Here is a 14,415-nt window from a genome sequence, read left to right on the forward strand (position 1 = left end):
CACGGCAGCGTGGTCACACTGATCCTGCCTGTTAGAGCAGGATGTTGCTGAAAACAGTCATTAAAATCATCAGCAGGCTTTCTTAGATGTCATGCGGATACCTCTACATCACAGGGATGAACTTAGACATCAGTAAAATGTTTGTGTTTATTTATAGTAAGAGCAGGAACAGATCTGAGGCGCTGACAGACCCAAACATACGAGGAGGAGGAGGAGGAGCCTCCCAAGCCTGATGTGGTCAAAGCGTAGACGCCTGCAGCTCTCAGTCCAAATAAGCTGCGAGTGCCTGAGAGCAGAGCGACAGATCCATCCGGCTCAGCAGGGTTAAAGATAGATTACACACACACGGCTCGTGGGTTCCTGTTTCCTGTCATTACAAACACTGTTATCACACGCTGCCAACGCCACGCCGGCCCACAGGAAGCGCACACACGTGAGCTCTTCTTCTCTTTCACAACGTTTGAGAAGCTACAAAACTTTCAAAACTGCTTCTGGGAAGTGAACCTTTGGGGGGGGGGTATTTACAGGCTCGGCTGCAGAGATGACCTCAGCTGACAAATACACACTCGCCGGCCATATTATTAGTTACACCATGCTAGTACAGGGTTTAATCTTCAGGGCTGCTTCGAGCCATCGAGGTGCTGGAAACGCTCCTCACAGACTTTGGTCCAGGTCGATATGACATCATCGCACAGCTGCTGCAGCATCCATGATGCGAATCCCAAAGTCGATCAGCTGGACTGAGATCTGTGGCTGTGGACGTCATGTTCAACAATCCAGTTTGAGATGATCTCAGTTTTCTGAAGTTGTGTTATCCTGCTGGAAGCAGCCAATCAGGAGACGCTACACTGGTCTGTGGAGTTTAAATGACGCCCAGTTTGTACTGGGGGGCTCACCACCACCCACCTCGCCACCGGTCTGTACCACTGATGCTGTGGTTGTCCAGTTACCATGGTGATGTACACCATCCGAACATCCCAGCACAAAGAAGCTGTGTCCCAAAACGTCGGCTGCATCCTCTGGAGGCCACATTTGAAGGCCGATTACGTCACTGCCAGGCGGCGAAGGCTGTCCTAATTCGTCGACTCCTTCAAATGCAGCCGACAAATGCGTCCTTCATTTCCCCGAATTTGAAGGATGGGTCGGGTGTGTCCTTCGTGGCCCACCATATCCCAGAATTCATAGCGCGGTCCAGCCAAATTTCAGCTGCCAACAATGGCGGCCGCTACTAAGTTTTAAAATTAGTCTTATTAGTCTTTCTGGGTCACAAAATAAACGTTTAACATATTTTCAGGCGAGAAAGTAGCTGTGTCAACTTCAAATATCTGCTTCGTTTATCAAGACATCGCATATTTGCAAAAGTGGCTTCATCGTTTTCAGACCCCCCGCTCTTTCGCTGCTCAGGTTAAACATGATATATAAGTCACTCGGATAACTTAAAAATGTAATTGTTTGCATATTTTCGGTGTTTTATTTGTTCCGGAGTAAATCTGTTTGGCTGAGATCAAAGTTATTAGATTAAATAAAACTTTTATTAATCCATTGGGAGGGTTCCTCCGGGATTTTCACACAGCTGAATAAACGTCAAACAGAAAACTGATTAAACAGAAGTGTGAGACGGTCGAGAATTTACTCCAGTGTCCTGTTATATTTTAGACAGCAAGGAGCAGACGGCCGAGTTTATTAAACTCCACCGACACAGCGGTGACGCAAATCTGAAGGCTAGACCGTCCAATTTCACAGCCTCGCACTTCCGGCCTTCTCGGTCTTCGAAGGACCCGGCCCACGTAGACCGCAAAGGCCGGGTCCTCCGAAGGATGCAGACGACGTTTTGGGACACAGCTAGAGTCAGACCTGGAGAACTTAAGTCACCTTTGTCCTTTGAACTTCAGCAGGTTGTCTTGTGCTGCCATGTGATTGGCTGATTAGAAATTTGCATTAAAGAGCAGTTCAACACATGTACCTAATAAACTGTCCTGTGTGTAGGATCGCTGCAGCGTCCCGACTCAAACTAAACTCAGTCGCCCGGCCCTCGGTGGGGTCATCCAGGTCTGACCTTCGCACCTCAGAGATGACCTGAACCCTGGATCCTGGACAACAGAGCGCAGCCGATACACAAACTTTCACTTCAAGGCTTCTAAAAATATAAATCCTCCCTGAAGGATCGAGAACATCGCTCACATTTCAAGATCAGGTTTCAGCTTTAGAGAGCGAGGCAGTACGAAACGTCCAGTGCGTCACTCCCACGAGCATGACCTTTTACCTTTGACTGCGTGACTTCTGTGTGGGGCTTCACATGCACTGCAGCCACGTGGGGTCAGAGTTACAAACCAACATGTGGTAACCTCAGCTGGATCGATCATCACAGTAACAGCGTGTGCCTGGTGCTTCACAGATGTGAAGATGTGTGCGACTCACACAAAGACGGGCAAAATTACGAGAGCCGGCGCTTACGCAGCACTTCTTATCTTCCTTCTGTTCTTTAAATCAGACACACGGCGAGAGACGCCCACATCACCAGACAAGGACGAGAAGACCGCATCGGGAGAGATCCTGAGGATGGATCCTGTTCACGACGGCTCGAGCTGAAGGTGAGCCGGTACCTGTGAGCGCTTACAATCACTTCAGCAAAGCTCGCGTCTCTTCTCACGGAGCAGAGCTGTGCTCAGCAGCTCCGTTACGACACCGGCTGATATCGTGCAAAACAGATGTGGCCAGATGTCGCAACACAGCTGACACCCGCCTCTCGTGAGGTGCACCTGTGGCTGCGTTTAGATGCAGAGGAGTCTGCCGGCCGCTGCATCGGCGACTGATGGATAAACGTCAGAGCTGATTCTGGGCCACGATCGACGCTCGTCGTGACTGCGTGTGTGCAGCGGCAGGATGTTGGCATTCGTGTTGTTGCTGTTGCACACATGCTTTCAGCTCTTTTCCTGTTAAACTCATTTCCTTCGACGCTGCGTGACCAACAGACACATAGAAACCACTGAAGCCCGTCACCTTTGCTCAGAGCTCAGTCACAACCCCAAACAGCCGACCAAAGGAGAAGCTGCCCGACTATAAACGTCACAGACCCACTTTTCAATCTGATAATGTGAAACAGAAACTGCTTCTATAAGCAAATACATACCAGAGACATGGCCCGGGCCACCCTCTGACTGGCAATGCCCCCCCAAAAGTCTCCCATAGCTGCTCAGTCCAACAACCAGAGACTCCTCAGTGTCAAAGAAATCAGAAATCCTCCCAAACGAGAGAAAAACTGTGGTGGGAAGCGTCCCACAGAGCTGTGAAAATCAAATCCACCAGGTCACTACGTCTGCAGCTCGAACACACAGCGCCCACAGCGTGGATGTGCGAGTGTCCCCAGGACAGTAAGTGAATCCAGACAGCGAGCTGCCAGCAGAGCCTCGGATACGATTCAAGTATTTATAGCAGAGTGTGTTGCTTCACTGAGCGAGCAGCCAGCCTGGAAGTCTGCAAACACAGCAAGAAAAAAAAAAAAAAAAACAACACTGAAAAAAGGAGGCGGGGCATCTGCTGACAGAGGCGCCATCCACAGAGCAAGAGCAAACTGAAACTGCTGACCTGAAACCGACCTCAGCTGCCCCGTTTTCCACCCCCACACGTCCGTACCCGCAGTGTTTACCTTCCAGGTCAGAGGTCAGACACATTCACGAGACTCCTTTATAGTCACAGATGTTCAAATCAACATGAAATGAACCAAAAGAGAAGATTACTTCTCTAATGATTCAGCTTGTTTAGTTACCGCTGACGCCTGTAATTACGTTTTACTTCTTTAATGTTGTCACTTCCCATTTCTTGTTTACATATTATTTGCTTATTGTCTAGTGCATTTATTTCCTTATTTATTTATGATTTGTTTATTTATTTATTTATGTAGTTACATGACAACTTCCTGACAAAGTCGTTATTAAAAATGTTACAAACTGCTCCTAATAGTTGAAACAACCAACTCCGGTCACTGCTGCCATGCTGCACGAATAACACAAACATATTTAATTCAACACATTATTACTAAAAAGACAAAAACATATACATCCCTAATATTCAATTAAATAAAGAGGTTCAAGTTGAAACTAGGGATGCACCGATCCCGATACTGGTATCGGGTATCGGGGCCGATACTGTAAAATGTGTGCGTACTCGTACTCGTAAAAGTTAACCGATACCATGAACCGATACTTATGTAGCCCGGATGGGAATTTGGGAGTAGATAATCATAATTCCCATGGACTTGAACGCCACATAAGGTGTTCACAGTTCACAGAAGAGAACGGCATGGAGAGATGCACGAGGTTAGCTGAACCAAAGTGAGAGACTCGGCTAGTTTTACTGAGGTTAACTTGCACAAAAGAGTGTGTGACTAGAAAGCTAACCGTGTGAGAGCTTCGCAACAGAGTGTGGGTGAAGTGACTTTTTGTTTCAATGGTCGCACCACCGTGGAAAACTGTGTTTCCAGCCATGACCGCCGAGGCTAAAGGCTAGCCCGGACTGCTTGGCTGCGCCACGGAGGCAGCTGCTATGGACTGTCGGAGAGCTGGACAGTGACTGGCTAACGTGCTGTAGCAGAGACAGCATCGGGTCCGCAGGGAGTGGATTTAGTGTGGGACTGGTGAATGGCGACCTACCGAGCAACGGAACTGTAAGTCAGACTTTTGTGCTCTTACTGGGGAGAAGAGGATTTTTCTCCATCGTCCGGCGTGAGCAGCAAACAGGCCTGCAACAAGTGTGAATGTGAGTGTGTGTGGGGCCCATGTGTGAATATTGTATGTTTAGTGGATTTATATAACGTGTTTTGGAGTGTATATTAGTGAGTCACTTACCAAAAGGTGATAACATAAGTTGGGTTGTTTAATATAATTTGAAAGGGAATTATGTCATTTATACAGTGTATTTCATTAAGGAATTGGAATATCATTTGAGTTTAAAAAAGGGATGTGTTGTACAGTATTTGTCTCTGCCCTTACGTTCAGTAAACGTTTCGTTTGTGTTAAAGAGTTGTGTGGGGTCGTTTCTTTACTACTGGTTAAGTTTAACTTGTGTGTGGTAGAAGTATCGGTTTTTGTACTCGGTATCGGCAAGTACTCAGATCCAAGTATCGGTATCGGATCGGTTTGAAAAAATTGGTATCGTTGCATCCCTAGTTGAAACTAGTTATTGTTAGTTTAGGCAGTTTAATACGAGTCCTCATGCAGACTGTTAGCTGCTGCAGTCACCCTCACACTGCTAACTTTAAGCCTTGATGTGATTTAAACAGGTGAGTTAAAAATACAGGGACGAGCTGGAAATCCTCCACAGAGACCAAAGAGTTGGTGCATCAGGCTATAAACATGTTTATTCTGCTGTGAAGTTATAATGTGGGAGTCTGTGGGACTGAGCCTGCTGGTGCCCCTGCTGGACGCTTGGGGAACTGCAGGGTGTGGTGCTTCTGACAAAACTCTGATTTACAGTCTCAGGCTAATGCTCGGAGTCTCGTTCGTGTCCAGCATTTCTCCCTCTGATGTCCCAGTTTTTGGGCTCCGCCAGCCCATGTCTGTGATGCTGTGTGAGGAAGCTTTTCAAATGAGTTTCTCTAATCTAAAACCAGCTTCCTGTAGAGTAGAGACGACGTGCATGGGTGGAAACCCCACTGTGCAGAGGCGAGACGAGCCGCGGGGTCAGCTGACGATCCTTTACTGACCTTAAAATACGAGCGAGAGCTGCTGAGAGAAGAACGGCAGCAGGGAAGCTGGTCGCTGTGTTTAAGGCCGAGAAGTGAGGAAGTCAGGAAAGTCTGTTCGTGCACAGTTTCCATTTCACATGTAGAGTTTCTCTGCTCTGGTCACGTGACCGAGTCGGCCACTTGTGGTTTTCAGAGGCCAAATAAGTGTGTGTGTGTATGTGTGTATGTGTGTGTGTGTGTGAGATAACACAGTGGAGGAAATGTAAAAGCTCCTCCGTCATGTGTTGATGTGCTCATGCAGCAGCTTGTTCTCGGTTCTCATTAGAATTCCTGAGCTGAGTGGAAAAGAACTGGCATGGCCTCAGAGGCACGTACGCAGTATCGCTGCAGTAGAATGGAAACCATTTATTGTTTTCAGATGCAAAACTCCCGGCTGAATGCCGTCCCGGCGGTGAAACGGGACGCCGCGCATGCTGAGAAACACGAGACGGCTTCATTTATTCTTTCCAGCGCTGCCGATTCTCCCTGCGAGCAAATCGAATTTACCCGCCCCGACTCTCCCACAGGGACTCCCAGGTCAGGAGAATCAGCTTCCTGCATCACTGAGATTAAAAAGCAACCGTAGAGCGAGGTCAAAGGTCGGAAGACAACAGGAGGAACACCAAACGGTCCCATGGGACTCGGATTACTTAAGGAGAGACGAGCTGCGCTGGCACAAAGGAACAGAGCAGGTCAGGTGGTTCAAGTCTGTCCTTAAGGCCCCACAGCAGCGTGCACAGCAGCGTGCACAGCAACGACGCTGAGCAGCATGTGGAAACAAACATACATGTACGTGCTACAAACACCCACATAAAGAACAGTCGCAGATTTTTGTCCTTTCAAATCTGGATCATGACTTTGGTTTTTTTGGTCTTAAACTGGGACTCAGTTCAATCTGCACCAGGAGCTGTAGTTCCTCTGACATCCACCTGAGGCGCCATCATATTTCACCCTAACTACATTTAGCTGATTCTTTTAAAGAGCAGGTACAAATGCTTTTATTTAAACAGGCTTTCTGTTGATTTTATTGAATTATTTATTTATTTAAAAAAAATACCCGTTTATTTTATTTTGTCTTATTGTATCTTTATATTGGAGATAATGACGTTTAATCTTCTTGTCTCCGTTTTGGTTTCTACAGCTGATAACGCCCACCCTCTGCTTCCTGGCTGCTAAGAACCCGTCATTAACTAATCAGCAGGATGAAAAACAACACGGCAAAAGTATGAAAGAAGGAAACATGGAGCAAATGTTTTTTCATTTATGAAAACATTTAAGTTTACACTTCAAGCTCCACCACCTGCTGCAGGCTTCAGTGATGATTTCAGCAAAGAGAGAAAGAAAGAGGAAGTGCAACAGGGAGGAAGATCATTTTTGGAAATCTTTGCAATGAAAATATAAAGAATGACACACACACACTCAGATTTAGTCACATGACTCCCCTGAGACCAGAGAGATGTCTGTGCTGATGCTGCCATATTAGGAGAACCAGCAGGGAGGAAAAACATCTGGACTGCAGCAGCATTTACTAAACACATCAGGAACTGTGGGAAAATTCTCACACACACACACACACACACACACACACACACACACACACACACACACACACACACACAGGGTGAGCCCAGGCCACGGTCAATAATAGACTCACTAGCTGTGAAATTAGCCAATCAGAAAGCTGCGGTGGGCCATCAGCACAGTTTAAACAAGGTACACACAGACTCACACGTGTGTGTGTGTGTGTGTGTGTGTGTGTGGCTGCCAAAGGAGGCTGATTTACACAGAGTACTCTGTTCAGATCAAAGTACTTGAGAGGGCCAATCAGAAAGCACCAGCATGACATCACTCACATTAGGAAGCCCAGAGTTTAGCATGATTGCCAGAAGTGACCATATTTGGAAACAGAGGGGGAGCGCCAAGTTATCGGCTAATGCTAACTAGCTTGGTAGCATCCACAGACAAGATAACGGCCGATTGGAGCTCGGTAAAAAAGATAAAGTAGAATTTTATCAGAACTGAAGCATGTTAGCATGGCAACCTCACAGCAGCCATATCATTGGTCACATGATGTCATTAAAGGCTCCAACAGCACAAACCTGGTCCACAGGTGCAGTCCAGCTGAAGTGAAGCCAAGCAGCCAGCTAGCAGCTACAGCCACCTGTGTCACCCTCCACCTCTCAGTCAAAAAGGCCACGCCCCTAACAATACAAACTACAAGCCTTAATACAATGACAGTATTCAACCCCTCCATGGTTTTAATGAGGGGGCTTTAAGAGGGTAAAACTGATGCTGCTGGCGTTCCTCACACCAAGGCTGCAACTGATCAAACGTCCTCAGTGACGAGCGAGCTCGCACAGATTTGTGAAGATTAAAATGATGGTATGAACCTTGTTGTTTGGGCCAACAGCAGGTATTCAGTTACCAGGATACGGAGACGATCCTGAAGAAAAGAACAAAGCCTCAGTGAGTCCGAGGAGGAGTGGCCCCCGCAGTGCGGAAATGTGACATGATTGTATTATGGCAGCATGTGTGTCTGCTGTGAGTGATGACCAAGGCTAATGGGAGCTCCATTCTTCTGTTTCAATGAGGCTTCTATAACAGGAAGTCCGAAAGAAACAGAGACGAACGTGACGCTCGACCGTGATGTGGGAATAATGAGAAGAACGAGTTCCCGGCTGGGATCGTTCCTGCAAACGCCTCCTCAAAGTCACGGCAGCTCAGCGTTATCAGCGCGACTCGATAGCGGTTTCACAGCTCACTGAGCTCAGCCATACGCTGACCAGACGCTGCCCTGAATCGCTTTATGACACCGTGATGCATCGTTTTCTTTCAATTCATCTGTCTGAGACAACGATGTGATCGCATCATGTCTGGAAGACGCCCCTCGCTCTTATTTTGAAGGTTCAGTCGCTGTCTTCCTGTTACAGTTATTATAGTTTCTCATATTTTATTTTGACCTTCACACCGGCGTGCCTCTTTCTGCACGCTCCACATCTGGAAATGAGTTCCAGCAATTTGTGTGAAATCAGAGTTCCCCCCACAGACGGCTCAGCGGGGAACACAGCGGCGTGACAAACAGCACAGTCACCCTTAATATGCAAAATGATGCATTATATTTGCATAGAAATAAAGGACACAGCAGGGGGCGCTGTGGAGACAGGCGTCAAAGAACAGGCAGGAGCAGAGGTTTGGCTCGTCAGCCTCCACCAGCTACACCTCTCCACCCACCTCCCTTTCATTCACACACACATGTATTCCATCCTGCTTCTGACTTTCATCCCTGTTCTCTCCAGAGCAGACCTCCACCTCTCCAGGCTTCTCCTCCACCTGCTCTCTACTCTCACAGCGTTCTCATCCACAGAGACTCCTGTCCCGTGTTCATATGTTCATCACCAGTTTCAACCCTCTGCAGCACCACCCTGTACAGCACACTTCTCCGCTCCTCAGGATGGTGTTAAACAGTCTGGCTAAAGTCTCTCCTAGACACCTCCACCAGTGCATTGTCTGGACCAAACACCTTCCTACTCTTCATCCTCTTCATTAATTATCATACCTGTCCAATAAAGTCACAAGAATTTATTTCACACCAACCAGTTTGTAACCATCATTACAAACTGAATATTCTGGATTATATTCCACGCTGTGAGCACCATGTTTCCTCCACAAAACTAAACCTCCAAACGCTTCATATTTTCAGAGTAAAGGCATTCGCCTCTGTCAGTTTATCTAATCGGCACAAATTTGTATTTCTTATTTCACAAGCTGGAAATAATCTAAAGCAAACATGAGACTTTCACCAGCCTCATTCTGGAAAGACACGTTTATGTGGACAATAACACGGCACTGATACGCTGGCGCCACACTAACATTTTTATTAAAGCACGGAGGATTTACAGTCTGCATGACACCACAGCAGCATCAGCAGCACCCCGTCTGCAGCCGACTTCACCTCCAACAACCTCCAACCAACACTGACCGACCGGTTGGCAACCAGTGTGTGCGCCTGTGTGAGCGAGGCCTATGCCCACCCCCACTTCACAGACTTCTATCTTCCCTTTGAGGGCTTCATCTCCACGCAGCATAAAAATGAAGCGAGTCAGTCTGCATCGCTGCATCTATAGAAATACAGGAAACTCGCTGCAGACGGAGTTTCCTGCCGGGTTTGCTCTAACTGCCCCGCGGAGAGCGTGGAGCCTCCCGAGAACGAGTCTGCTGATGTCAACACGAGTCCCTCGGGTGCACCATAACCTAGTTAGGAAAAAAATCTTTGGAGCGTGATTCTCTCTCCTTCAAACAGTCGCTAACCTGCTGCCTCCCTACGACGTCCAGCCGCCCAAATGTAAGACGAGTGCCGGCGATTCAGAGAGAGCAGGAAGGAAAATACCTTCCTGAGTCTCTGTGCTCACGCGTGAACGTCCAGCTTTCTCTGTGTGACGGTAAACACGGGCAGAAATCACAGCGCAGCCGTTATCTCACAGCTCTGTGGACACCTGAAACAAAAGCTGCAAGCCGACACCTGCACGCCATCACCGCCACCGCGGAGAGAAACAGCTCAGGGAAATCTGACCTGACAGGAGTTCACACGCACTCAGCACCCTGCACCTCCGCCTTTCAGGCCCCACTGTGAACACCAACTGTGGGCTCATACGTAGGTAACCCAGAGCAGCTGTGGATCAGGCCCAGGTCTGGCCCTACCTGCAGACCTGCACCTGCTGCTGCTCTGGATCAAAGAGTTTAATAAATGCTGCATTATCGTCGGGCCGGACGCCTTCACAGAGCCGCCACTTCCTCCTCCATCTGCACCAACAATAACCTGCTCCGTCAGAGCGCCGCGGCCGCCACACGGCCTTCGCATTGTTCACAGCCGAGGCCATTTCAATGAAGTTTCACCTCGGCTTCCCTGGAGCCTCCACAGACAGGAAGTCAGCGGCACATTAAACACGAATCACATCTACTGAGACAAAGACGCGCACAAACACCGGAGGTCGAGGGTGCAAATCTGCAGGTTCACCAGGAGAGGATTTATGAACCGCGACGCAGCATTTCATGTTTAAACCAGCAGCTCAGTTTGACTCCTGGTCTGCAGGTTAGGGCTTCTTACACTGGACCTCTTTATTTTTAAGCCCCTGTTTCTTTTATGCAGCTTTGTATGATTCACAGTTACAGATGAATCGCCTCTTTATTCGTCACACGGGTCGAGGAGCAGGAAAATCGGAGCTCTTATTGGGAGTTTGGCCGTGTTTGATGTGAACATCCAGCCCTCGAAAAACAGACATGAGACAGGGCGGAGTGGAGAAAGGTGCTCGTTCATTAATTACCTGAAGCAAAGACTGGAGCACACGCTACTCCACGCTGAGCTTCTTCACAGTTTTGGTGCAAAGGTGCAGTTTTGTAAGAACCTCGACAAAACTTCAAAACGTGCAGCTCCATCAGGAAAGTGGATCATTTCATTATGTTTATAGAAATCCTACATTTCTGCTCTGCTTTAGGATAGAGACGTGACCAAGATTACACCGCGACCTCTGATGACTGAAAAGCAGCTTTGGTATCTTTCACAGTCACAGTTTCAGTTTTAGGAGAAACTCTTGTGGCAACACGACTTGTGCGTTTGACACAAATCCTGTGTGCACCGCGGGCCTATCAGAGCTCCCACAGAGACCCATTATAACACAGCACAGGGTGTCCCGCTGCTGCATAAGGTACACATGTGAAGCACTCACAGACGACAGCGTCGCCTCAGAGCGGCAACACGATGAACACAAGTGGATCAAAGTGTTCTGGTCGGTGGACACTTGGCTGTAAAACATTAAAACAAAAAAGAAACGGGGAAACTGTCGGCCCGAGAAGCACCGGGCTAGAGTAACCTGACGTCACGCCGCTTTCATCACCTGAGACGTGAAAGCCGATCTGAGTCACAGGCAGGTGAGCCCGAAGGTTTAAGAGAAACTGCGGCGCAGACGGGAAAAACACAACCTAATGCAGCAGCAGCAGCTGGATCCTCTCACGGAGCAGGAACGTGCACTGATCTGTGTCTCACGGGCCGACGAAGGCCTCGCATACATGGGATTAACACTACAGACCGAAATGTGACCCGTCGTCGAAGTCTTTCTGTTAGATGTGCTGCATGTTTCCAACAGCTGACAGAGCAGCGTACGTACTGGAATGAATCCAACGTCCTGCTGATGCTGACCCCGACAGCCCTGATTGGTCAGATGGGCCTCGTCGCACAGAACAGGTTTATCGTACTGTTACCCTGTCACCGGTTACCTTTGGATTTTAGAGAAAATTCATGGTCAGCGTCCTTTACACAGAAAGTGTTTTAGTTGCAGCACAATCTGCTCACATGGCAGGAAAAATATAGTTAAATGCACAATAACAAATTAAATAAAAGTGTGAATGTTTGCTTACAGGACTGTACGCACTGGTTTAAATGGGTCTGTGCTGTGAGGGTTAGACTCTGTAGGATAATCCCAAACATACCTCGCAGACTTTATGAAACCAAACTCTGTTTAATACACTACAGAGCTCTGAGAATCCATCTATCCCAGATATTTCTATCCAGCTGAACAGGACATAAAAACTGAATTGTGAATCATCAAAGTGTTCTCCAGCATGTCTGCAAACAACGAGTCACCACAAACTCCATTTGTCCTGCAGTGATTGTTTTTAATGCATCTCATGCATTAAATATTACACAGCAATGTTGTTGCAGGGATTCATAACAGAATAAAAGAAACCTGACCCTCCATTGTTGCACCTGCAGTCCGATCACACACCAGGCACTCATTCAACATGAGACGAGCCCGAAGAGCCAAGCTGTCAGAAAACTTTAAACACCTGAAATAACAGCACGGCTTCAGCAGTCTGAATACATTTCACCTGAACCTTACTCTGATTTCTGCTCATCAAGAATCAGAATCTGAACGGACACGTGGAGCTTTAACTTGAAGCACGTTCACGAAGGTCCGAGGAGGGAAAGTAGATGTGACGCTCGAGTGTTTGATGCCATTTGGAACATCTTTTAGACGCAGACGCAGACAGACAGCAGGCTTCACTGGTGAAGTTTTCAGTTAAACAGACCCTGCTTCGGGTCTGGTCTCCATGGTAACAGCAGGGCAGCATCCAGCCCTCCTGAGCAGGATGCTCCAAGTCAAGAAAGTCCAGCCTCACTATGAAGTCCACTCCACAGAGACCAGTCACAGCGCAGCATCACTACAGTGTCCTGCAAACTAAACGTGAATCACGCCACACACACTCATCTCCACGTGGTCTGCTGACTGTACCACAGGAGGGAGGAAAGCCTGACCTGCCCGGGCCTCACGCGGTATGAATGAACCGACAGGTCCTGACAGCTTCATACTTAAATATAAACATATTTTATCCACATATAACTGATGTGGTGGGCAGCCCATGCCAAAGTCTATAGGAAAAACGGGTAATTTTACCCCGTGCGATCGGCGGGAATCATACACAGTGCACGCACGCACTGAAGACACGTGCCCCTCTCCACTAAATGCACTCTCCAGTCGCCATGAAAGGAGAAGTTTGATTATCGAGAAGGACATTTTAATCTTGTTTAAAGGAGTAAAAACTGCACATTTCGGGTTTGGAGATGGTGAGAAGAGAGACCAGCAAGCCGGAAGAAGAAGGGGGAGTTTAAAGAAAGTAAAGCCCGTGTGTGGATGTGATGCATGCCGACTTTAAACTCACTTCGTCACAGATAAATTCACCTTACTGTGTTACTATAGCGGCTTCACAGACCTGCCTGGAGCCCGTTCACGGATAATTAGCCCATTTTTGAATGCAGTTTCGCCCAGCGCGCATCATTACTTCACTTCCTGGCAGCAGCGTGGTCCCTAAAAAACAAAAGCGGTCGGCTGCCAGCCTTTTGTCTGCGGCCGGGTGAGCGGCCTCCCCGGGGACCGGGGGACCGGTGAGGCGGCCCGGAGGCTTCCCTGACAGCGGACACCATGTTGGGTCCAGAACTCCTCCACGGGCTGCGACCCGTCCGAGCCCGTGGAGGAGGCGCTAGCCGCCGGCTAACAGGTACACTTCGGGGGGAACTTACAGATGTGAGGAGCGGTCTCATCTGTTCGTGCTCTTCCTCCATTTCCAGCGCAGGCTCCTCTTCCTCTCCCCCGCGAGCTGTTGGATCATCCGAGTTTAGAGTGTAGCCGCCGGGTCCCGGTCCTCCTCCGCCTCCTTCTTCTTTATTCTTAACGCTTCTCCGCCGCCACTAATTTACGCCTGTTTGGAATATATTAACTCCAGCTGTAAGCCCCGCCCGTTTTTGATTGGCAGTTCCGCTTTCCAATGACATGGCGGCGGTGGTTTTACTACCACCAATCGGCGAGCGGGAGCGCGCAGTGGGCGGAGTCGTGCCGGTAACAAAGCGTGAGCCTTCCCTTCAGTTTGTTGGTTTTTACCGAACACTTTCCGACGAATCCGGTAAAAACAAGCAGCGATGAAAGCGGATGAGTCCGCTCAGTTTGACCTTCATTTAAACCGGTAATCGGAAAGTTTCATAGGGAAAGCCTGCTCTGTGCACCCGCTGTACCTCCGACCTGCCGCTGTGCACGTGGAAATGATAAAAACTATGAAATATAAAACACGTTATCAATTACAGTATAACAGAATTATAAATAATAAACACATAAAAGCTGACATGTAATAACAGTTCAGTGTCGTCA

The 14,415-nt window shown here is 48.2% G+C and overlaps 1 protein-coding gene and 1 long non-coding RNA gene across 5 annotated transcripts in view; one reads left to right on the forward strand and one right to left on the reverse strand.

Annotated features, from left to right (window-relative positions):
• LOC100708185 (sodium bicarbonate cotransporter 3) overlaps window positions 1-14,007 on the reverse strand; it is a 35,805-nt gene extending 21,798 nt beyond the window's left edge. For 2 of the 4 annotated variants that reach the window (XM_025911727.1, XM_025911726.1), the window contains exon 1: window positions 3,131-3,396. In XM_025911727.1, the coding sequence (XP_025767512.1) occupies window positions 3,131-3,187 (57 nt within the window). In that variant the 5' untranslated portion in view covers window positions 3,188-3,396. Of the gene's footprint in view, window positions 1-3,130; window positions 3,397-13,793 lie in introns of those variants that run through there. The other 2 variants (XM_025911728.1, XM_005455982.4) reach the window with 2 other exon arrangements.
• LOC112848256 (uncharacterized) lies at window positions 3,546-8,750 on the forward strand. The gene is made up of 2 exons (XR_003222278.1): window positions 3,546-3,653; window positions 6,864-8,750. It is a non-coding gene; the product is annotated as an uncharacterized LOC112848256 (long non-coding RNA).
• Window positions 14,008-14,415: the final 408 nt, after the last annotated feature.

Source organism: Oreochromis niloticus, linkage group LG11 (assembly GCF_001858045.2).
Source record: "Oreochromis niloticus isolate F11D_XX linkage group LG11, O_niloticus_UMD_NMBU, whole genome shotgun sequence".
Taxonomy (NCBI): Eukaryota; Metazoa; Chordata; class Actinopteri; order Cichliformes; family Cichlidae; genus Oreochromis; species Oreochromis niloticus.